Raw genomic sequence first — 26,071 nt, forward strand, 5'->3', positions numbered from 1 at the left:
ATGTACATTTTTTCTTTCATTTACATGAAATAGATATGGTATATGATACACACATGATATTTATGATATATATACATATATATTTGATAAACAATTGAAAAAAGGACAATCGTAATCTATCTAGTATCATGGGGCATCTGCATGGTGAGTGTGCCCTGGGTGACTGCATAGCTTATAAGCAATGGCTCTGCAGGGAGTCTCAGCTGCTCTCTGATTTGGAAATGCACAGCACTGTTGCCATCCCTCCAGCTTTCCATCAAACCCAAGAAAAGGAGGGAGAGCTTAGTAAAAGTACTTAGTAAAAAATATGGTTATTGGCACCAAAACAGCACTGAACAACAAGGGCCATCATCGAGTCTGCATCTAGTGTGTCCACCTATTATAGCAATGGGAGAAATAAGCACACTGAATTTAAATCAGAATATTAGTTTTTCTTGCATTTAGGATGTCCTAAAGAACCATACATACTTGATGTCACGTAAGAACATTATTGTAATAACATGATTGTATATCACACTGACTTCGAGCATGTTTAGGACAGCATGCTATTTAAAAAAAAATAAAAATTTTGAATTATACTATAATCCTTACATCAGATTTTATTAATGGAGTCACCATAGAGACAGCTCTTACATTGTTAAGAGCGTGGGTGTGGGGCATGACAATCTTTGGACTCAGTTCCACACAAAAATGACATAGGGGAAAGTAAAGCTTGCTCTCTATGCCTTCTGATGTCCTGAAGCCATATGTCAGACAGGCTTCAAGAAGGCTATTGTCCAAAGCCCTAATAGGAAACAGGATTTAAAGGAAATCTAAAAACACTGATGCCCTCTATCACTTGGGCAATAACCTTTAACTTTTTTCTTAGGAAACTAATATTATTTTAATACAGTTGTCATGCACTAGACCAGCGAATGGTTAGAGACTGTACCAGAATCTGACCATTTAGAAATAAAAGACTCCTTTGTGAATTTTCTTCCTCAATTACATTACACAGCTGAAGCAATGCCACAAACTGATTTTGTACCAGTCAATCAGGTCCTGAAAGGCATTTTATTATTTTAAATTGACCATGAAGTTAAGTGAAATCCACCCTTTCACATTTCTTGAGGAGAGAAATGAGTTCTGACTCTTAGGGGAAAATGCCTATGTTACACAATTTTGCTTGAGAGCTGAGACACTGCCTTATTTTAGAACCTTAAGAATCTTCTACAACAGTCTATTTTTCCAGACTGAAAGGTACAGCATCCTAGCAGCCCCAAGGATCGAAACAACCTTGACACTCACGAATGTTTCACTTTCTAATGACTTTCACATTGAAAATCTTATTTGAAATATAATATACACAATGCATGAATGATAGTATTTTAAAGACTTCTTTTAAAAACATAGATCTATTAATACACACAAATTTATTTTCTTTTTAAATTGGCGTACATTTGTAACATGAAGATGTTTCATTGTGTGTTTCCATATATATGTAGTACACTCTGAACTAATTCAACTTCTCCATTCTGTTCCCATTCCCCCTTTCCTTCCATCAACATTTTTCATTGTTCAGTGGGTTTTATTACTCTGTTTCCATATGTGTGTGTGTGTGTGTGTGTGTATAAGCACATGTATAAATATAAGTATATATGTATATATGAATATATAAGACTATATGGACACTGTATACCCGTGATGCAAATTTAATGAGATAATCTAGTATTTGTTTTTAAAAATCATGTTAAAGTAAGATATCATACCTAACATTAAATGTAGCTTACTCAGTTGCTACACAAGTGAATTTTAGCCTCAAAACATAGCCACATTCTTTATTTGTACCTCAACTAAGCATATATTGAAAAATCACGTGGCTCTAGCAAAATATACATGCAAGAATCCCTATCACACAACTGAGACAGAATCTCTGAAGAGGTAGGTAGGCATTTATACTTGCAGCATGATTCTACCAGACAATGTGGTGTTGGCCTGTAGTTGGGATGCTATTCCAGGTCAGGAGTCTATCTTCCTCACCACAATTATGTCTGCAGACACACATGAAGGTGTGTTCACCTTCCAACCTCCATGAGCAATCATCTTCTTATGAATAATTTTCTTATTTCCTAAGCTCAGTTCACACCCTAATCGCAGTTTAAAATAGTCTCCAATAAATGATACTAATCTAAGTATCATAAGTTGCTAGTAATTTGAAAAATATTCAGAAATCTAAGAAATTTAAGTTACTAGATACAAAAGCACTTAAATTAAATTTACATATGTGTTGAAAAAAACAACTACACATAAACCTATTTTCTATGAGCTGTTCCTGATTCAGTCCATCAGCCATTCATTTTCATAGATAATTAAGGCTATTAATACTTTCATTAAACACTGCTAATTAATACTGGTTAATAGGATAGGTTCAAACACACTCTTTTGACAACATTTTATATTTCTTACTTAGTTTTTGATGCATCTTGGCATGTTTTAAAGTATTTGTTTTCAATGAATCCAAGTTAAAACTGACTACATTCAATGGATAGAGTAGATGATTTGGAACAATTATACTAGTTATTTGGTATAATATATTTTTGGATTGTTATGTACATATATTGAGTTTATTAGCAAATTTTGCCCAAGGCATGAAATTTTTGTTTAGAGACTAAAACAAACTTTCTAGGAAAAATTTATGTACCATAACTATTTTTCCATGTTAAAAAATAAGATTCCAAAATCCCAAAGATGTTAAAGAAATCAAGTAACCCATTCATTTTGACAGAACTTGTTCAATTCCACAGAAGAATCTAATTGTGGTTATTTTTAAGCTATGTATTAGGGAGAAAAATTGAATAGCATTTAAATTTGTGATCATTGTAAAACTAGATGAAAGTACAAATTATTTGACTGCCTTAAATTCTTTTAAATGATTGGCTTTTAAACGAAGAAAATTACTCTAGGATCACATCAGTAGAAAGGCCTTTTAAATTAGTTTTACAAGTTGGCAGTAGAACCAGCAGATGGCGCCAAATATCTGCAAACAATGTATCCAGATTTGGTTTTCTTTTTGAGTAGAGGTGGTTGTGATGGAATAGAGGGGGTGTGTCTACTGTAAATTAGCATATCTATGTTACCTTATATTCTTGGACCATTCCATTCTGGGTATCTTCTGGAGGTGGGCGCCAGCTGACAAGGATTGCAGTTCCATTTTCATCATTCTTTGCAACAGTTACGCTCTGGGGTGGGGCACTTGGGGCTAGAAATTGTATTAAAAGTAGATTATTACCAAATATTATAGTTAATATTTAAAATGAAACTATGTAAACATTATGTGTATATATGTATATTTTAAGTATGTATATTATCTAAGCTTGATTAGCCCCAATTTACTTGCTTTACCTAAGTCATGCTGAACTAGTGTGACTGCAAATTTTCCAAAACTAATAAAGATTGTCTGCACAAAATATCACGTCACAAAACCACATCATGCTCCCCTTAAGAAGATTCAAAAGCATGAGAGAAGAATGCTAAACATTTATAACACTAACCATGTATTGTCATTTTATATAGTAGGACAGAAATTTATATTAGGGAAAAATCTGTCATTTTAATGATGATACCTGTGGTACAAAACAATTTCCTTATATTTATGCAAATAAGGTATTTTAATTTCCAGTTATAGTCTGGCCAGTCATTCTGGATTACTCAGAATTGCGAGGTTTTCAAGGTCATGGGGCAAAAGGAGAAATGCTAACTTTGGAAAGTCCCGGGTAAACAGAAGTATGACTCTTCTGAGTTACAAATCATTCATTTACTATTCTATGAATGCAAAGGCAAGCAAGCAAACCAAAAAATTTCCATCTTTAAATGTAAATTTTCATTCTGAATAACTTATTATACCCCATATATGCTCTTAAGCAATAATGTCCTCATGTGCACATTATTTTACTTGCAGGTCATGAATGAAAGAGGTCAATCATAGAATTTAGGTGCTTCTTATAGTTGTCTGTCCTAATTACAAAACTTCTCATAGCAATATATACTGTTCCACAGAAAGGCAGTTAATAACTAATTTCTCTCTAAACTTGTTTTCACCACTCCAGTTAAGGTAATAAGAGCCAAATAAAGATAATACAGTGGGCCCTTCACCATACTTGCCTTCTTCTAAGGTTTTGGCAAATTTGATTTCACTATCGGCTCCTTGAAATTCATTGAAGAAAGGGCGAGCTTTGATTTCATAGTTGACGCCCTTTCTGAGATCAGGGATGACTACACTGTTTTTGGTTGGTGTTCTCACTTCATAAACTGACCACTCCGACTCGCCATGGCTGACTCCAGATGGCCTGTAGAGGATTTTATATCCTTGAATGTACTGGGACTGCTGGTCCACCTATTAAAAAACAAAAACAAAAACAAAGCAAACACAAATGTAAACATTCAGATGTTTTTACTGCTTTGTGGGAAATGCTAAAAGTTAAGCCAGAAAAATGTGAAAACATTCCATTGGGGTCTAGGCTATAGATAGGCTACATATGCAGAATGCCTACACACACACACACACACACACACACACACACACACACACACACACACACACAGTATGTAAGTTGATATGAGTTTCTATGAATTAATCTCTCGCTTTTGTACAGAAACATGAGGCATTGTGGCAATATTGAGATTTGTTATCTAAGATATACATAAGGGTCGAAGGGATGTGGTTACTGCTTTTGATTATTTTTAAGTAGTTTTACAAGTAATTTAAAGTAGTTTTAAGCTTTATAAATCTGTTAGAATGAGCCTATTGTCGAGGACAGCCTCATAGTTAACACTTAGAGTTTCTTTCCATGAATGTTCACTGGTTCGGCATCATAGAAAAAATGTACACCAGAAGAAAGTAGCGACTATTATAAATAGTGCTCACATAATGAAGTTATTACTGCTGTTGAAGTGAACAACAGAGAGCTAAATTTCACACACACACACACAATGGTCACCTGCATGTTAAAACTATGATCAAATGCTGCAACACTCACGGTCCAGTGTACTTCAATGGCGGAAGAGGAGAGGATGGTCGGGTTGTGGAGATGCAGGACGACATTCCCCAGCTCCCGCTGGACCTGCTTGTGGTCCACGCCTTGGCTTGTTGGTGGGACATCTGTAACAATTCACCAAACAGTGTCAGAGTCTACACCATGCCCCTGTGTGGAATGCAAGCTGGTGAAATGATCCTATCACTCAGAGCAGTTCTCATGGAGGACAGTAGCGGGGCTGTGAGACCAAGCTGTGATACAGTAGAAGAATTTAAGGTGTTCAATAAGAATCAGAAAGACTGATGTGGAGGAGAGAGGGGCTGAGGGGCTGGTAAAAGTACAAAGGGCAGAAGCAAAGACAACCATGGTAATTTTACAGTTGAAGAACGTTACCTTCATGTAATAAGAACACAAGGCCCCCCCTCTCATAGTGGACTATGAGATTCTGAAATGACCCTAACTATCCAAGAAGGAAGGACTGAGGAGCTACAGACCAAGTGACTGGAAAAGTGTGGAGATACAGCCAGAGAACAGCAAGCAGGGAAAGGAGAGTGCTTCATCTCTTCTTTGATGAGCCTGCAGGGAAGTGTTAGATTCATTCCTCTACTGGATGTAACTTTTGTTTTGCTTTGGTGGTATTGGGGTTTGAACGCAGGACCTAGCATCTGTCACACAGATGCGCTACTACTTGAGCCATGAGTACAGGTTTCTTTTGTTTGCATGGTGTTTAGTTAGTTTACCAAATAGGTCTTGTGATCTTTCCCAGAACAAGTGTTAAAATTCATTCTCTCCCCCAGGCCTTCTGCATGCCTGGGGTGACAGGTATGTACCATCATGTTCAGCTTCTTAATTGAGATGAAGTCTCACTAACATTTGCCCTGTTTGATCTCAAATAGGGATCCTCTTGAGTAGCAGGACATATAGATATAAGAAGCTTACAAATCAATCCTTTTATTGTTCTTCTCTTCCTAAAGAAACATCTAATAAGATAGAGTCTTTAGACCTGTAGGAAATCTTAGTGCTCTATCCAGTTATGTTTCCAATCCTGGAAGCCCCTAAACATAAGTGAAGAAGCCCCCACACATAACTCATTATATATAATAAATAATATATCTTTTACATATAGCATACGTTCAGTTGCATTCTATGCACATGTATATTTCCTTTAAAATTTGGTCTCAAAAATATGGCAAGGACGGGTGATGTGGATGTATGATAGTTTTGACCATAGCCACTTCCACATGGCAACCATAATCACCATGTCCTCTAGCTATTCAGATATGTAACTTCTTTCCATCCTGTTATCAAATCTTATCTTAGAGACAAAGGTCTCCTGACTTCTGAACCCAAACATTTAGTATTTGTTACCTGCTCACATTTAGAAATCTCCAGGTGGAGAAGACATTTTTACAGTCATATTTCCCTAACAGGTAATACAATTTTGTGTGTTCCCTTGTGAGTGACCTGACAAGCCTTTCCTGAATTTTCTCCAGCCCTGGTTTGCCCTCTTATGACTTATCTGCAGCCTCCAATGAGATTATTTTTTCAGGTGTTTTTTTCACATTATGGTCATGATCCTCAGCTGGACTTTATAGTGTGTGAAAGACAACCTGAAAATTAAACAATGGAATATGCCTCAGTTACTTCTAATATTCCGTCCTTTTCTATTGGCTGGAGTTAGATATGGCATATGTGTTCTATATGGAAATCACTATAAATGATTAGAACAGATATCATGCTTCTTTCAAATTAAATTTTTTGGGGATAGATGATATATCCAAATTTTTATTCTTACTTCCCTATGAAAATAGTAGCCTTGGCTGCTATCTTCTTTATTGAAGTTTAATGTTAGAGCACTTGCTTACCATGTGTAAAACCATGGGTTCGATTCCCAGTACACACCACAGTCTTAAAGTCCATCTAAAAATATAGGCTTATAACAATCACATTTCATGATGTGACCAGTTTTGAGTAGAGGGGTTAAATTCCTCGATCCATGCATAATTCTGTTCATCTTGTGAATTTTTTTTGATAACTATAACCCTCAGTTTACATAGGTGATTTAATTGACTTGGAGATCCAAGTCTACCCACTTCCTAGAGCTTCACAAGCAAACATTTTTCCTCCCATTAAACTTTAGTGTTCTGAGCCTACTATTTTATAACTAATTTTGAAACCTCACTTGAAGTACCAGGTTTTAAAATTTGCTCTATTAATTTTAATCTTGTTAGTGTGGGCTCATCATTCCAGGTTGCCAAGAAGCTTTTAATTGCTACTCTCACTTGGCTCTTACTTGCCTATCTTCATTATATAATACTTGCAAGTTTTATGAACATTTTTAGTTTTAGTCTAGAAATATAGTAAGGGATTTGATCTTACATACTCATATACTAATTGAACCTGTGTCCATCCTGAGGAATGGATTTAGCCTAATTTTTAAGCTCAGAAAGACTAACTTAATGGCACATAACTGGTAGACTCAAGAGCAGAGATGAAAATTTCTTTGATTTAAAAGGTGGCTCAGTGGTAGAGCGCTTGCCTTGCATGCATGAGGCCCTGTGTTCGATTCCTTAGCACCACATAAGCAAAAAGAAAAAAAAAGCCGGAAGTGGCGCTGTGGCTCAAGTGGTAGAGTGCTAGCCTTGAGCTGAAGAGCTGAGGGACAGCGCCCAGGCCCAGAGTTCAGGCCCCACGACCGGAACCAAAAAAAAAAAAATACTGGCTTCTTATTTCAAGTGCCTGTTTTCCTGTCACTCAGTCTTCTACCTAAGATGGGATCCTTTCACTTAGGTCACTCCACAAGCTATTTCTGAGCCGAATAAACTTAAAAAGAAAATCACAACAACTTAGTGCTCAGAGGAAACATTCATTCTTCCTCGTGTACAGATGAGGTCATGGATTACAAAACCATTCAATGAGCAGAGGCCAGAGCAGCTCTAAGTAGTAATCACGACTCACACTCCACAGGGTAGATATAGCCCTCTGGAATGGGAACATAAGTTTCAATCTACTTTTCAGCTGTTCTAGCCTCTGCATTCTTTGCTAATGCGTATCTAATATTGAAAACCTCAAATTGCCTTGAGGCAGGCTCCATCTAAGTCTATTAATGCTCCTGACGAGGTGACTCATAATAGCAAATATCAGCGTTTGGGTGTGTTGAGTTCACACGGCAAGAGACAGATGTGGGCATGTTCTATAACTTGGCATCTTGCTTTCTCTGTAAATTCTGACACACAAAAAAAAGGTTTTCCCAAAAGATTATTTTAAACTGCAATAGAAAGGACTATATAAGAAACCAGGAAAAATGTTAAGTCTCTCATTGACCTTGGGCACAACTTATAACTAATTTATAGCTTTACCTCTGGTAATGTTAAGTCAACAGAGATACAGGATTCCTGCATTGTTAGACAGATAATTTTGTTGTCGTTGTTCTTGTTGGTCATGGGGCTTGCATTAGGGGGCCTGGACGCGGTCCCCGAGCTCTTTTGCTCAAGGCTAGTACTCTCCTCTATCACTTTGAACCAAAGCATCACTTCTAGTTTTCTGGTGGTTAATTGGAGATAAGAGTCTCATGGACTTTGCTGCCTGGATTGGCTTTAAACTGTAATCTTCAGCTCTCAGTCTCCTGAGTAGCTAGGATTCCGAGGATTGAGCTACTAGCACCCAGCTGGATGAATAATTTTATATTTCCAGATAATACCTTCTAGAATCATCATTCTGTGAAATTATAACAAGTTCATTTTAATTATTATGATATTAGGGTAACAAAAAGTTAAGGGATGATTAACATTAATCATTACAGTATATTTTTGATAATATTTTCAATGCACCATAATGAAATTTACCACCTTGAGGGCATTAAAATGATAGAATGTGCATATGTAACTGAGAAAATAATCTGTCAAAAGATAAAAACAATTTTTATTCATTAAAGATAAAGGTAATATACTTTAAAAAGTAGTCCAAAGTAATATACTTCCAGATTTAAATATTTTAAAAGCAGCTTTAAACATGTCTATTTTTTAATCTGTTTCTTCACATGAACTTTGAACAAAGTGATGATTAAGGTCAACTTAAATCACAGAAGGTGATTTCCACTTAAAAGTTTCCTATATCCTTCTTCACATAATTGAAAATGCTGAAACAAGTCAAACAACACAATGACACGTATTTTTGTTGTTTTGTAGGAGGTTTGCTGAGCACAGGGATAAAACATTATTCCTTATTTCTTCAATTATTTCTTACATTTGTGTAATTTTGACAGTATTGCTTTTAATAATTCTAGGCATCGATTCTGAATATTCTCTCAGAATTTTGTTAACACTGAACTGAAACATGAATAAGAGTTATTCAATTTTAAATACAATTACAACGTGACTTAGGTATTATATGCACATAAACTTATTTTTAAAAATCACAAAACTGAATAGAACACAGAAATATTCACATAGCATTTTTGCCTTAGTGGCCTTGTGATTTCTATGAGAAGCCATTCTTGTGTGATCAAATGCTGTAGTCTCAGTCTAGAGAATAATGCTAAAGTTTGTAGATACTGTATTTGTGAATTAAATAGTAAGAGGAGGCTATGAATACACAATTCTAGCATATAGAACAAATGATGCACCAACAGAATTGCAACCTTTAAGAATAGGTAAGTGTCTCAAGGTTAAGCTGTTAAATATTTACCTTGTGTCTTCACTGGATCTGATATTTGGCTTGGATCACTAATTCCATAAGCATTAGCTGCTCTCACAAGGAAAAGGTAAATTGCATTAGGTTTGAGTCCTTTGACGGCAAATGTTTCTGTTTTTACATTCTCAGCCACAGTCTGCCAGCTGCTACCGGAGGCATGGCTAAGGATAGATACACAAGTTAGAACATGTACATTTAATGGTCAATAGTACAAATGATAATAATAATACTAGGAAGAGCTTCTTTCCACTACCTGAAGGCTTCTATAATATAAGACGTTGGAGTTGCTCCTGAATTTAAATTTGGTTGCCATGATAAAGTTACGGTGTTTCTGCTGACATCTGTAACTTCAGGTTTAGAAGGGGCACTGGGGATTAAATTGGGGTCAGTGGGTCTTGGAGGTTGAACTGGAACTCCAAATTCTAAGTAGGGGAAGAAAATACACACCCAAAAGGTATTTATTCATATAGTGATAAGCACATAGGTGTAGCTAACACATTCACATACTTCTCATGGACAAGGACATTTACTTCATTATTCATTACTGCTTTATTTTAAGGCAAGAATACCAATTTACCTTGGACTTCAATGTAAGCACTCCACGTTGCTTCGCCACTGGGGGTTGATGCAGTGCAGGTGTACCGGCCAGTGTCACCCAGCTGCAATGGTAGACGAAAAATAAATATTTGGAACGATCAAGAGCTTACTGGGCTGGAAAAGCAATTACAGGTTTGTATATGGCCCATGAATATGGATAACTACACTTAAGACTCGCTAACCAGAAATCTGAATTGAATGGATTTTTATTTATGTGAAGGAAAATACTGCATGAAGAAGAAGGGGGAAAAAAAACCCTCAATTGGCAAATGTATTGCAAGATATAAAGATATAGAGATCTACACAGATATAAACTATAAAGATATATCTTTCTACTTGATATCTTTATAAATTGGAAATAATCTCAATTATATCTTTATGTTTAGTACGTTACATAAGAAGACTCATTTTGCATTTTACTGTAGCAATACATGACCTAGGGAGAAAAGAATTTATTCTGACAGGACTCACTCTTTGTTCTCATTTCATTATCCTAAAACTTAAAAGCAGCCTACAAAGTATAAGGTGAAGAAGCCCTTGTGGGAATACATACTCTCTCTCGTTTCTGAAGACTGAATGCCAAAAAAATAGACTGTAATTCCGCTTCTAAATCATTAGCAGTGCAATAAACCCACATGGCCCTTCTTTATCTAATAACTCTATCTCTAAGTAACATTTGATAAAGCAAGAATCTTGTCATCTTGCTCTAGCAATTGCAAGAGAAAAGTCATAGGAGTTGTCACAAGGAAGTACAAGGTATTAACTTTTGTAGCACATAAGAGCTATGAGGCTGATCCAAAACTCCAAGGAAGCCACCCACAAGAAGCAATAAAGCCATTGGAATTTATGTTTATTGCTGTCAAGACGGTTCTTTCACATGCCTCAGGAGCTTGTCTGAGCTTGACCTAGAAATAAAAAAGCAAAAGCAAAACAAAACCACATAGTCTTGAAAGAACAGGTAGGAGATGTGATGCCCTGGGAAGGTGAATCTCTAAACTGTCATAGGAAACCTATGAACTTTTCACTTAACATTCCCATTTGAAAAATACATTCAGTTTGTACATTGCTATGCTTTGGTTTGCATGTAGAATATCTTGTCATTGCAGAAATATATATTCACAATACTAAGAGTCCAAGTACACTGAACATAATGCATGTTACTGGAAATAATTTTCTTGGATGTTTTATAACATTTCTATATCATGCCACTTTGAGAAAGGAGAGTGAGTACTTGAGCATGACTATGATTAAGGAATGAGAGGTGTGCTGATACTTATTTTTCTCTTAGGAAGTAGGTCTGGGAATGCTCCATAGAACTCAAAATTACTTGTGATGGGCTAAGTGTTGAGTTAAATCATCCCAAACACATACATTGGAAAGTCTGCAAATAGTGCAGCAACTTAGAACATATTTTACACGATCTATACATCGAGTATATTTTGTTAAAGGTAAGAGATTGCAACGCTAACTGATAGACCTAAAAACAAAGTCAAAGGAAACCCAAAGCTCAGGATGTGATTACCTTAGCATATCGGATCTGTAACACTCCAGTTTCCAGCTGTTTGATTCGAGAATCTTGAGTTGAAACCAGGACTCCATCCTTTCTCCACAGAATTGTGGGCACTGGACTGCCTGTGGCCACACAGCTGAGCACTAAAGTTCCATCCACAGCTACAGTCTGGTTCACAGGACCTTGTCGAATGACTGGGGGAGGGCGGTCTGCAATCACTGCCAGAGAAAATAACAGGAAATAGATTTCTGCAACTGGAAGCAATTTACTAATCATCCAAGTAACAGCAGTTCAGTTGCTGTAGGCTCGAAACAAACTAATGATAATTAAAGTTAGTAATTTTAGTAGGAGACATGCATTACTCAGAATGCGTCTATAGGATGCATTGATTCAGAATGTTAAAGTGAGATATTATGTATGCATTTCAAGTGACGGTTCACTAACTCAGCAAGCTTGCTTACACTATCAAGGGACCTGCTGAAGAGTTCTGGAACAAGGTAAGATTTCAGATGCTGACACAGATACCCAGGATTGGGAATGGAATAATGGAAACATGAGAAACCAAACAGAAAAACAAAAACATTTATCACACAAAAAAATGTGTGAGACAAATTTTAATGAATGAACCAAAGCCAACCTCACATCTCATTACTACTTTGTGTCCAATTAATAACTTGATGGTACCATGCCAACATGTTTGACAATTCTGAATTAAAAATGGTGATTCAGACTCATTTACACACATCAATAAGACTGAATTTCCTGTGTCTTTTAATCTTGGATTTTTTCTATTAAAGTATTCTGCAGTGAAATTTACACAATTATAATGAATTCAAAGAAGCTGGAAAAATGCCCAGATTCATCACTGGTAGGCTGATCCCAAAAGACAGCTGAAGATGTTGTCCAAATTGGGCAAATACCATACTCCCATGCAGAAATTAAAAAGAAGGGGAGAAGCATTTTTGGTAATTCTGTTTCCCTATAATGATAAGGAACTATTAATGATAATGAACTACAAAAAGTAACAATGAAAGACTATTACTATATAATAACATCTTATTATATAAAAATAAAAAAACCTGAAAACTTTGAGAAAAAGTCATTTTTATAGGGAAAAATCTAAAACAAGTACAGGAACACAGACTAAGCCCTGCACTAAAAAGATAGTTTCAATCCCAGATTTAGGCTGTCTATGTAAAACTGTGTGGATTTATTTTTAATGAACTAGACAAAAACAAAAATAGCATTTCAAGTACTTTCTTCAATTCTTAATGTTTAAAATTCTGGACATCAATTTTAAGATGAAAAAAAATAAGACACAAATGTAGAAGTGAAGTTTCTAAGATGTTTTCTTAGAAAGTTAGCGTTTTAAAGGAAGCTAAATTTTAGATGGAACCATTTGCAAATCTTGGATGTGTCACGTTCAAAATTGTATGCATCAGAGATTTTTACAAGCTGTAGTCTCATTTTAATTTGTTCCTTATTTATCATCCAATAATTACTAAAATTGTGAATTCCCGAAATGGTTTAATTTGTACTCTGCTTTTATAGTTCTCCTCTGGGCCTTCCTCATTGGTCTGAAATTTTCTAGTTCAATGGAGTGTGTTAGAAAAAGGCTGGATGTGGAAACTTGGCTGGCGTGTTTTAACATACTACCTAGTTGAAAAGTGTAAGCCTGTAATTCCTCTGCTTAGCATATTTAAACCTTTTCTACGTTTTCTGTTGAGGTTTGCTAAAATCAAATTACAAGTCCCTTCTGATATGTACGCTAAAACATGTGAACACCTAGGTTGTATTGGGATTTCATAAGACCACCTGTGTTCCTTGATTATAAGAATGAATAAATATGTATGAATATTTCCAGGCATTAATTAAATTAGTTACAGTGACTTATCATAATTGGTTGCAATTAAAATGAGTACAGGCATGGTTTAAGTTTTATAGTCTTATTATATTTTGATACTACCCAATACCTCAGGATTTCTTGGGTTTTCTGTATGCTTCATTTCTTTACATGGTATCCTAGTTAGCATCATATACACTTCGTCTTCCTATTTGATATATATTTCTTATGCTGTGTTTTGTGGACTAGAACAAGAGCTTTGTGTGTGAGGCATGGCTTTGTGTGGGCCACATCTCCAGCCCCAATGCCATCCTAACCCAGTTCATTGATGTAGCTGACCTCTCATTTATTTCTGCATATTCCTCACTAGATAGATACCATATGACTTCAGATGGGTTGTTTCATGCACCTGTTTTTGCTTTTTTTTTTTAATTTGTGAACTGTGTATAGCAAGACTTGTTCAAACTAACACCAAAGACTGGGTGGTATGAAGATGGAAATAAATGCTCAATAGAATCACTGGAAAAGGCTATTATACTATGATAACGTTTGGGCACATGTATGAAAAGCTATAAAGTATATCAGAGCTGAAAGTTGTAAGAATTTATTTAAGCAATTTTGTTTTTAAGTAAATAAAACCATGGTGTTATCACTGATTAACATGAAATACTAAAGACATGAGTCCATTCTAAACTTAGATTTATGGGACAAATTTCAAATTTCTAATAATTCACATTAAACTGACTAAAATGAAATATGATAGTGAGCAATCACTGTCATTTCTGAAGTCAGAAATACATTGTGCTGTTCAGTGGACATGTTCGGATCATAGGCAATAGCTATTGTATCTACTGAGTACACTAGTATGGCTAGGATGTTTACAAAACTAGTGGTGAGCTTATAATTGATGACAAATAATTTAAATCCAAATTTAAAAGCCCCAAAGTGAAAAGCTTACCCTACTGGATGGTACAGATTTAAGTTTTAAATCTCAGATCTCCTTATAGCTCTTAACTATTCTTTTGTATACTCCTCAGTGAAATGAGGTATTGTCAAATGACATTATCCATATGTAATTGTCTCTTAGCACAGTGTCTAGAACTAATGAAATATTGAGAAACCCTAACTCATTATCATTAAGTATAGATGCAATATTGGTAGAATGGTAATGTGCTGCAACAGTGCAGTTGAACAAGTGGAGTCGTCTGTTACTGCAATTTTCATAAAACAAGCAAACAAAAACCCACCTAGCTATTCTCCACATTCAGTGAAAGATTTAAATATCTTATGGTGAAGTTATATCATAATGTCATTAGAATATAATGCTGTGTTACCAGAAAGAAGTAATGGATTTGATTTAAATATATTTATGAAGGAATTTCAAGTGAGAAAGAACACAAAAGTGCATACACATAGGTTCATGCATGAAAAGTTCATATCTATGAATCAATGAACATGAGAGTAATGCATCTCAATTGCCTTCCATTTGCAAACTGGTTTCAAGGATCTTATTTTGCAAATCTCTGAGTTAGGCTATAAAAGATTATCATTCACTTTTAAAATTTAAGGAATTAAAACTGGGAGATAAGTGACTTCTCCAAATCAAACAGCAACTATAAATCTTCCTTTTCTAAATAAAATATTGGGGCTTACATCTGTTTCATCAAGTTAAATAAATATCCAAGATCTCCTCAGGGTCTAATGTGTGATCAATGCATTATAAATCTATAGGTGCTGAAAGATGAACACAAAATAATTTTAAATTTTATTCATCATTTAAAACTCACTAACTTTATTTTTCATAGATTCTAGTAATAAACAGACTAGACATTTTTCAATGAAGTGGACATAATGTTCATGCTCCTGGGTCAAATATTCTTAGGGTTTAGCCACAATTACAGAGGAGAAACATTTTAAAGATAGCTGCTACTCCTGTGCTTCAGCTTTTATTCTGCCATCCCCTTTGTTCTGTCTGCAAACAATAAAGAAGGTCAAGATGCTGACATCACCCACTATCAAGGGCATACTCTGTATCTACTAGTCTTGCTTTGGATCAGACTCAGTAGTATATAAATATTGATGCTGCCAGCACTCACAATAACTACTCTTATCAAACGAGTTCATGCTTGTAAGTTGTTTGAACAGTATCAATACATTTCAAAACAAAGAAAATAGAAAAAAATATAATACCAAAATAGTAATTACAAAAGTACCTGAATCCTACCACTCACTTCTCTCTGAAATAATAAAGGAAAACCTGACATTTGGGACTTGGGAATGAATTGGTTACAAGGGCTGAGTCTGGCATTCACAAATTTAGGGATGCTTAAAAGTTCCTATTAACAGTTTTCTGCAAGATTTAGTCTCAAAAGTACAAGTAATTAAAAGTTATTATATGTTGATTGGAAGGTAGAAATCTTTGTTTTACTATTATAAAATTTATTAAGAAGCAATGAGAAGGAGTAGATCATGCCTACAATCGTAACTATTCAGGAAGGTGAGATCTGAGGACTGAGGGTTGAAGTCAGCCCAAGCAAACAAAGCTAAGAAATTCTTGTCTCCAATCAATCAGCAAAACAATCTGAGATAGCAGCAAAGCTTGAGTGATACAACATCAGCCACATGAGAACAAACTGAGGGACAGCACAGGCCCTGAATTCAAACCTCAGTACATTTTGGTGTATTTATGCAGTAGAATATTACACAGCACTAAAACAAATGCACAGTACACATGGATGGATGGCACTCACATTATTTTGAACCAATGGGGTCATACACATGAGATTATTCTATGAATTCCTCAATGAATTTACTTTTAGAAGCAACCAACACTTTATCACTATTATTTTTTAACCTTAATTTTAATTTGTAGGCTGTCATGCTTTTCTTGATTATACATACACACAAACATACATGCATAGTTATAGAAATATATAATATACTTATAACTACCTGAAATATATTTTTGTTTGAGTGTAGGTATTTTTTATTATAGGAATAATTATATAGACATGTGTACATTTTATATATTATTGATATTTCCTTATAATATGTTTAGAGACTACTCTTTAATCATAAATACACATGAAGAAATATATATCTGTGTATATACAACTTTTTCTTCTCTTGCATCTTCCCAAATTGTGTTGTCATTACTTTCTTTATCTCCATAGTGAATGTACACCTACAATATACTTGGTATTAAGTGATGATATTATCATGTCTCTACAATATAATTCTATTTGTATTAAGTGATAATGTTTAGAGGCATTTATAAAAAATATTAAATCAGATTATTTAGAAAAGTACACTTATTCACATGGGTTGTGAGTTGTCAGACTCACTGAATTTATGACCAAATAATCTTGCCATATATAATTTAGAAGCAACAGAATAAATGATCATTTAAACTAAAATATATTTTACCATGCATCACATTTCCAAAACGTGATAAACATTCCTATATAGAGATATGCACTAAATTCACTATAAAGTTCACTTTATATAATTGCCATGATTGCGTAAACCTGACTGATCTTAGTTATTTATAGAAATTTTGCATTAAAGTAATAATTTTTGACTTAGCAATATTCCCCTTAGTATACAAAATAATGTAAGGAAGAGTGTGAAAATTTGAGACAAATAACAACTTCTGGCACTCTTGGTCCTAAGAAATGTGGATAATTTGAACCAAATTTTTATACATTACCGTCAGTCACTTCCAGATATGCTTTTGTGATGATGCTTCCAGCAACATTTAGAGTCTGGCAGATGTAATACCCGACATCTGATCTCTGGACGTTAGTAATGGTGAGGTCCCCAGTCTGGGACACTGAAAATCGACTGGAAGACTGTGGGGGCTGGTATGAGAAGAGAAGGTTCTAAAACCCAAAATTTGGGAGGAAGGAAGAAGAATAGGTTAAGGGCTAGGTTACAGTATTTTGGCACAGTTAAAAATGCATTTAAAAATACATTCATGCACACACACAAATATACAAACAAAAGTAAACTAAGTATCTTTCATTGTCAACTACACATATAGATATGTTCATATATAAATATATATTAGGCACACAGAAGATAATGTTCAAACTTTAATGAGGTCATATAATTATATCAATCTCAGTAATATATGATGTTATAATTATTAGAGTACAAAATTTACATGCTTAAGAAAATCATGACAAAATGCATGCTCAATATGCTTATGGTTACTAGTGTTACAAACTTTAAGACCTGTATATATATATATATATATATATATATATATATATATACACATATGCAAAATTAAAATATAAATCATTTTGATAAATTAAGTTCAAGGATGTCACTGTGGCACCAGAATAAGCATCTCTGCTGGCAGTCCATTACAAATGTTCAGGAACATTTACCCATCAATTTAGAGGGACATATTTGTTTTTCCTCATAAAAAGTGAGAATACCTATAGACTTTTTTTGAAAAATCTCAGATTGAATTAAATAAAAATATCCTGATTGTTGGAGCTTAGAGGATCATGTGAAATACTGCACAATGCCATTGTGTGTTATGAAATAAAGAATACTGATCTGCCTCTTAAATAGAGTTGTTTCATTTTGGTGATTTGTAGCACATATCATTAGCATAAGTATAAGGTTTAGATAGACCTCCATGGATATATGTTCAATGAAAAAGTGTTAAGCCCAAACTAGCAACAAAATTTACTGAGAGCTGACACAGGTGGCTTATGCCTATAATCCTAGCTACTCAGGAGACTGAGATCTGAGGATAATGGTTGAAAGCTAGCTTGGATACTCTTATCTCCAATTAACCACCAGAAAACCAGAAGTGGCACTGTGGTTCAACTGGTGCCTTGAGCTGAAGAGCTGAGGGACAGTGCCCAAGCCAAGAGTTTAAGCCGCACACTGACAAAAATAAATGAATAAATAAACTGAGGACTGATCTAGAATTTAAATTACTTATTTAGGAATAATTTAGGAAATCTGAGTTTAGGTATATTAGGAAAAAATTTTTAATTGTTTACTATTCTTGTTATACAGAATTCTTCCATTCATCTATTGAGGGGCATCTGGATTGATTCCATATCTTAGCTATGGTAAATAATGCTGCAATAAACATAGTTGTGCTGGTAGCTTTAGTATGGTCTTGTTTGTGATCATTTGGGTAAATGCCCAAAAGTGGGATTGTTGGGTCATAGGAGAGCTCTATGTGGAGTCTTTGAGGAACCTCCATAAAATGTTGTATATATACACAAGAGAATTCTATGCCTCCATCAGAAAGAATGACACTGCCCCATTTGTTAGGAAATTGAAAGACTTGGAAAAAATTATATTAAGTGAAGTAAGCCAGTCCCAAAGAAACGTAGGTCCCATGGTTTCCCTTATTTGCAATAACTAGTATATATCTGAGCCAAGCAGAAAAGGTCAGATAAGTTGACGTCAGGGAAATGAACCCTAAGATATGTATTCAAATGTTTTTTTTTTTCTTTCAGGTGATTGTTTCTAACACATTTATAAGATTATTTCTTTGTTGCTTTGTATGTCCCTCCTCCATGGTATAAACCCCTGCTTTCACTGTATTTGAGGTTGGTATAATTTGTGGAGGGGAAGGGAAAAAACAAATCCTTTAAATAGGGATACAGGTGGATCCATTGCAACAATGAGATGTACAAGTTGTTATGTGGAAAAACAAACTTTACAACTTTGGTGGGGGGGGAGGATTGGTTGGGGGTTGGGGGAGGATGGGAAGGGATGGAAAAGGGAAACAAAGGAGGAGGCTACAATGCTTGATAAGAAATGTACTCATTGTCTTGCCCATGTAATTGTAACCCCTCTGTACAGTATTTTCACAATAAAAAAAGAATTCTTCCATAATTCACTTCTAATATTCTTGTTTTAGTAAAATATTCTTGTTTCTTTTATCTTTAATTTAGTTTTAGCAAATTTTCTTCAGTGAGGCACAATAAAATATGTTAATACTGCCAATATGTTAGAACTGAAATGACAATGGATTTAAGTTAGTCAAATTGACAGTTAACTATAGTAAAAACAGAATTGAATTGATGGTTTTGCTAACATTTTTTTTTTCCTGGTCCTTGGGTTTCACTCAGAGCTTGAACATTGTCTCTGAGCTTCTTTGTGCCCAGCAAGGCTAGTGCTCTACCACGTGAGTCACAGAAGCAACAACTGGCTTTTCTGAGTAGTTCATTTGAGATAAGAGTCTCATCGACTTTTCTGCCCAGGCTGGCTTTGAATCGTGATCCTCAGATCTCAGCCTCTTGAGTAGCTAGGATTACAGGTGTGAGCCTCAGGCACCCTGTTGGCTCTTGATGAAACTGCTTTCAAAGCAAAACCATGAAACACTCAAGACCGAGTCAGGCAAATATAAAATGAGGTCAAGAATAATTGTATTGTAAAGGTAATTATTCCCCTTCATAGAAGAAGAACAATCCTAAGATAGAAGATAAAAAAGACGTTTTAAACTAGTTTAAAACTTTTTGTTTATTCAACTGAAGTCCCATAGAATTTAACAAATACAGAGCTCTATATTCTGGTTTAGGTGTAAAGAGGAGCTGGCAAAATGTTTAGAGAACAGAATTTAATGGCAAATGGCGATTATATAAAATTTTTATTTATTTATCTATTTATTTATTTTTGTTGTTGGGCTTGAACTCTGGGCCTAGGCGCTGTCCCTCAGTTCTTCAGCTCAAGGCTAGCGCTCTACCACTTGAGCCACTGTGCCACTTCTGGTTTTCTGAGTGGTTGATTGGAGATAAGAGTCTCACAGACTTTCCTGCCTGGGCTGGCTTTGAACCATGATCCTCAGATCTCAGCTTCCTGAGTAACTAGGATTATAGGTGTGAACTACTGGCACACAGCTATATAGAATTTTTAAAGAATGGAATATACTGAATTATATTTAATATAACATTGATGAAAAACAAAAAATTTAGCAGAGTTTGATATAATTTGAGAATTCAAAAGCTACTTCAGACCTTGCGTTATCAAAATTACACTGAATTATAATATTTTAAATACATGAAAGGGAGTAATTGTCTAACTCTAGAACTATTAATGATAGAAATGATGATTAAAATATGTTGAGAAGAGATTTCAATTAATATGAATTAGTTCTGATGAAGATGACAATGATATGATAAAAGGATAAACTTTCTTATACAATCCTGTATACCAAAACGAGTCAGAGAAAATTGTTTTTGAAGATTAAAACCGAGATATTTGTCTTCTCTGAAGCTGGAATTTTTGAGTGCCTTTAGATTTCTTGATTTTCTTAATGGGTTGCTACTAATCTTTTCTTAGATGTGGCACTGATGTGTGCTGCTTGAAAAAAAATCAGAATAGAATGATTTTTACCTGACTTCCCTCTCTCCGCCAAAATATAGCTGGCTGAGGATTGCCAGTTGCTTCACATTGGAAAGTCACAGTTCGTCCCAAGGCCACCACCTGGTCTCGTGGTTTCACAACAAAATGTGGAGGTTCTAAAGGAAATGAATCAAATTACACTGAATCAAAATCAGGTCGTTATGGTCCTCAGATATTCCAGTTGCTGCCTTTGTTTTATCCCACGTTATGCACAGTTGTAATCATGCACCAATTCTCAGCCTTCATTTGAAGTTAAATTAAGTGTATATTTATAGAATAAAATAGAGCTACATGGTGAATATTTCTCATTACTTGACCTTCTAGGATTAACCCTCATATTTTAAAGAATTTTTGAGCTACAATTTGACCCCTTACACTCAAAATATATCTAAAATTGTATGAATAAATATTATCTTTTCTCATTTAGAACTGCTTAAAGGTGAATGAACTTTAATCATACACACAAGGACCTCCTAATGCAGACAGGTCCTAAAATTACCTTAATTTAACTCAAAAGCTCCTTGAAATACTACCATGCAAATGACAACCATTTAAAAACCTTCAGTTCCATTACTTGAATACAAGTGAATTTAAAGCAATACTGATTCACCAGGCTCCTTCATTAACATAGGCAAGGGCATGTTCAAACAGAATATATATGGAAATGAGGGCAAATTTGAAACATCTGCTTCTCCTGACATTATAAATATTGCCAGCTTTGCCCAAACTGTTTGATTTATCCAGACATAAATGGCCACTTCACCCAGCAGTAAACAGAAAGTCATAAAATTATGTCAGTTACAGTGGGCTTAGAGGTAGCTGATAACATTAGATGACTTTGCTGATGGAGCCAAAATGGGGAGGGATATTGGGCTTAGGGTGTGTGTGTGTGTGTGTGTGTGTGTGTGTGTGTGTGTGTGTGTGTGTGTGTGTGTGTGTGTGTGTGTGTGTGTGTGTGTGTGTGTGTGTGTGTGTGTGTGTGTGTGTGTGTGTGTGTGTGTGTGTGTGTGTGTGTGTGTGTGTGTGTGTGTGTGTGTGTGTGTGTGTGTGTGTGTGTGTGTGTATGTGTATACTTACGTGGGGGCTGATTATTTCCCTGGAAAAATGTGCACTGAAAGTAAGTCTTTTTACCTACTGTTTTCATTTTTCAAATGTGTTCCTTATCACCTGTCTGAAACACCTAATTATTTCTGTCTTGTCTCACTTCCAACTGAAGTGAAGAGACATTTCAAGCTAGACATTTGACAGTTTGTGTAGGAAAGGGCTCTTCTAATCCACTTTTTAAGACACTTCCATTATTTCTAACCCTTTCCCGAAAAGTACTCTCAGTTATTTATGTCACTTGCTTAAGACAACTCTGTAAAGTAAATAGGAATTAAAAAATTACATTCAGATCATGTCCACGTCACTATCCTGTCAATAAGCATACCATTTTTTTTCTAGTAAAGCTAGTTAACAGAAAGATAACTGGTTAATTTACATGTGTGTATAGTATAACTTGTATAATACATAAAATTGTACACATTTATAAAAATTGCTCATGTCCTGTATTCTGAGTATCTGAATAAGTAAGTTATAAAAGGACATAAAAGCCTATTTAATAAATATGCTAATCATATATATTCTTTAAAACATTAACAAAATCAGAAAATGATTTTTCTCTAATTACATGCTGGCAAAACTACAAAAAATAATTAAATATCTTAGATTCTAAGTTAGTGTACTTTCCTCTCTGCTGTTATTTTATTTAAGAACTAAGGTTTAGTCTAAATTATACCATTTGACTAGAAAATTATAGGAGATGTCAAAAATCAGGTCAAATGCTTTCAAATGTCCTCTAACTTACAGGGAAGAAAATATGAAGTTAGGAAACCTAGTTTATGTTCAATTTGGAAACACTGAAGTCCCAGCTTATAATTTTTTTTTAAATCCTGTGATTGCAATTGAGTGGTTTACTCATGAATTTAGCAAATGTTATAATTACCCAGGTATCATAATAGGCATATAAAACACTGCCTGGAGATTTTCCTCCAGAAAGAACTATACAGCATCTCTGCTCCAAGTCAAGGAATGGAATCATTGACGCAGAAATCAGTCTAGAAAGTGAAAAGACCGACTGAATAAGAAACTAAAGCCAGACTAGAGTTTGGTTTCTTTCAATGCAAGGAAAGCACATGATTAATTAGATGAGTGGGAGAACAGGACTTTCCAATACTAAGGGAATGTGAGCAGGAAAGTATAAATGTTCAGACCACTTAGTCAAGTAAAAACCTCGGGTGGTCTCTTGCTTAAATCTCAGGAGCATGTCTAAGAATGTATGCCAGACTGTTTCTTTTATAAAATGCCAGGACTCTTCAAGCCTCAAAGAGTTATTTGGGAACAAGGAATACAAACCCTTATGCTAACTACATTTATCCTGAAGCAATCCTTCCACACAAGATATTTGTCTGGAAATGAATTTATTATATTTTTTAGGCATATGCACAGGCCAACATCAACAGTGACATCAGATACAAGATAGGTCTTAGAAAGAACACTTTGGAAAATCTTCTCCTGACTTGAATGGTGGCACACATCTGTAGTTCTAGCTACTTGGGAAGCTGAAGACAGAAGATCACTTGGATCAGTGGTCTCAGGCTAGTCTGGGCCATATAGTGAAACTATGTTTCATTAAAAAATGGCTACAGATTTTATTTCTAAGGTAATAAAATGCACTAAATATTCTTCTCAGTATCAATATGTCATCATCACATATCTTATATTGTGAAGATCATTTGTCACATTCATTTATTTGATATTTGTGGTGATATATTGGATTTTTTTGAAGAGCAAAACACATAAACTTGGCCTAATTAAAAAATGCCAGTGACATATATGTTAATTGTGGAACATGTATGTAGAAAATATGACTAAAAGGAAAAGCTACCTGTATTTCAGAATGGAATCATACTACTTTAAAATATTGTATTAAAATAATGCTTTATTTATTTATTTATTTATTGTGCTGGTACTGGGTTTTGAACTCAGGGCCTTACCTTTTCACTTCATGTTTTTGCTCAAGTCTGGCTGGCTCTCTACTCCTTAAGTCATAGCTCCACTTTTATATTTTTGTATAATTGCAGATAAGTCTCCAAAAATTTTAGTTTGGGCTGGTTTTGAATTCTAATTCATAGAGCTTAGCCCTCTGAGTAGCTAGGATTACTTACATAATCCAAAAGTGCCTGGCTAAAATATCATTCTACTAGTTGTCTAATGGCCAATATAAAATTAAATTATTTATTCTTTTTCCTTTCTAGTCCTGAGGCTTGAACTCAGGGCCTGGGCACTGTTCCTGAGCTTTTTCTGCTCAAGGCTAGAACTCTACCACTTGAACCACAGTGCTACTTTTGGCTTTTTCTGTTTAATGTGGTACTGAGGAAGTGAGCTCAGGGATTCATGCATGCTAGTCAAGTACTCTACCACTGAGCCACATTACCAGTCCTAATTCATTCAATTTCTACTGTTTCACATTTTGATTTTTCTCAGCATTCATGAGGCTTTGAGCCAAACAGTCAGTCCTACAAATTTAGATTTTCCTAATTTTCACTATTAAAGACAGTGGTAGAATTACCGTTCTTCCCTCAGTTATGTTTATGATTATTTTCTAGAAGTAAAATTACAGCATATGAAAATATACAAAATCCAAAAGTATAGTTAATTGTGCTCAAAATATATGTTGGAAAATTATATTTTCACTAATTCAGACGGCTTTTTTCCCCTAAATTTCAAAACAATATGCATTCACATATTCAAACCAAGAATAGATTTTTCTCTTAATATTATTTCATCATTGATATCCTGAATTTCTTGAATAATATGCTCATGTGTTTTCAATTTCTAAGAATTTTTGTTGTTGTTGTTGTTGCTATTATTATTATTATTTTTGCTGTACTGGGGTTTCAACTTAGGTAGGTAGCTACTTGCTAGGTAGGTACTCTATAGGATGAGCCACTTTTTGTTTTTAGTTATTTTTCAGATAGGGTCTTGTATTTTTGCCTGGCCAGCATTGGGCTGTGAATCTCCTACGTCTGCCTTGTGTATCTGTGAGAATACAGATGTGTAACATCACATCATGCTTGTCTGTTGACTTGGAGTGTCTTGCTAATTTTTGCTGGCCTTATGCTGTAATCCTTCCAACCTTATAATCCCTACTTTCTTGAGTAGCTGGATTAAAGCTTAGCCACACAGCCTAGCCCTAAGAACTGTTGATATGTTCACATTTTATCCACTTTGCATGTATACAGTAAATACATTTCCATTTAATTTATAGTCCTTTAATTCTCTTTGCCAGTATTTTAATTTTGATATGTCATATATAATACATTATGGAAACCTTCAACTCCATTTTCATCCTATTATTTACAGTCTTTATTATTTAATTTTAAAGCTTTATCTAGTTTTTTATTTATGATATCACTATAGGAAGCTACATACCTGGTTATTGTGTCAAGATTGTTGAACAACCCATTCTATCTGAATTAATTAATACTATAGTATTATCTGTAAATCTTTTTAGTTTAAAAAATAGTGAGGGATACTATTTAGGGTGAAAATTTTCTTCTAGCACACCTTTTAGCATAATAGCACATTCATATAAAACTCATTTAAAAGGGCATTCTTACAACCATATAGAATTAATGATTGCATTTTCCTCTATGTATGTTCATAGAACCTGATTGTTCTTTAATTGTACAAGAGAAAATGCTTGCCATAATGGATTTTAATAAAGTTTTGATATACCATGTAGTATTTCATACATAAAATGAAATGAGTCAAACAGAGAAATGAAAATGAGTGACAAAAAGCTTCATGTGAAAGCTTCATTCAACAAGACTTTTAATGACTATTACTGAACTACCAGTACACAAAAAGACAGACAAAGATTTATGACCAAAGTTGAAGAGAAAAAAGCCAAATTGTGTGTATATTATATGTGTATATATATATGTACCTATATATATATATATATATATATATATATATATATATATATTG

At 34.6% G+C, this 26,071-nt stretch overlaps 1 protein-coding gene across 1 annotated transcript in view; it reads right to left on the reverse strand.

The window, feature by feature from the left end:
- Positions 1-26,071, reverse strand: part of Robo1 (roundabout guidance receptor 1) — a 378,600-nt gene that overhangs the window by 58,569 nt on the left and 293,960 nt on the right. The window contains exons 8-16 of the mRNA XM_042676939.1: positions 21,029-21,153; positions 17,364-17,535; positions 11,824-12,029; positions 10,282-10,363; positions 9,958-10,126; positions 9,699-9,865; positions 5,016-5,137; positions 4,141-4,372; positions 3,117-3,238 (exon numbers count right to left, since the gene is read on the reverse strand). Coding sequence (XP_042532873.1) covers positions 3,117-3,238; positions 4,141-4,372; positions 5,016-5,137; positions 9,699-9,865; positions 9,958-10,126; positions 10,282-10,363; positions 11,824-12,029; positions 17,364-17,535; positions 21,029-21,153 — 1,397 coding nt within the window. The remainder of the gene's footprint in view (positions 1-3,116; positions 3,239-4,140; positions 4,373-5,015; positions 5,138-9,698; positions 9,866-9,957; positions 10,127-10,281; positions 10,364-11,823; positions 12,030-17,363; positions 17,536-21,028; positions 21,154-26,071) is intronic.

This window comes from Dipodomys spectabilis, unplaced genomic scaffold, assembly GCF_019054845.1.
Source record: "Dipodomys spectabilis isolate Male_0828 unplaced genomic scaffold, ASM1905484v1 ptg000032l, whole genome shotgun sequence".
NCBI classification, from domain to species: domain Eukaryota; kingdom Metazoa; phylum Chordata; class Mammalia; order Rodentia; family Heteromyidae; genus Dipodomys; species Dipodomys spectabilis.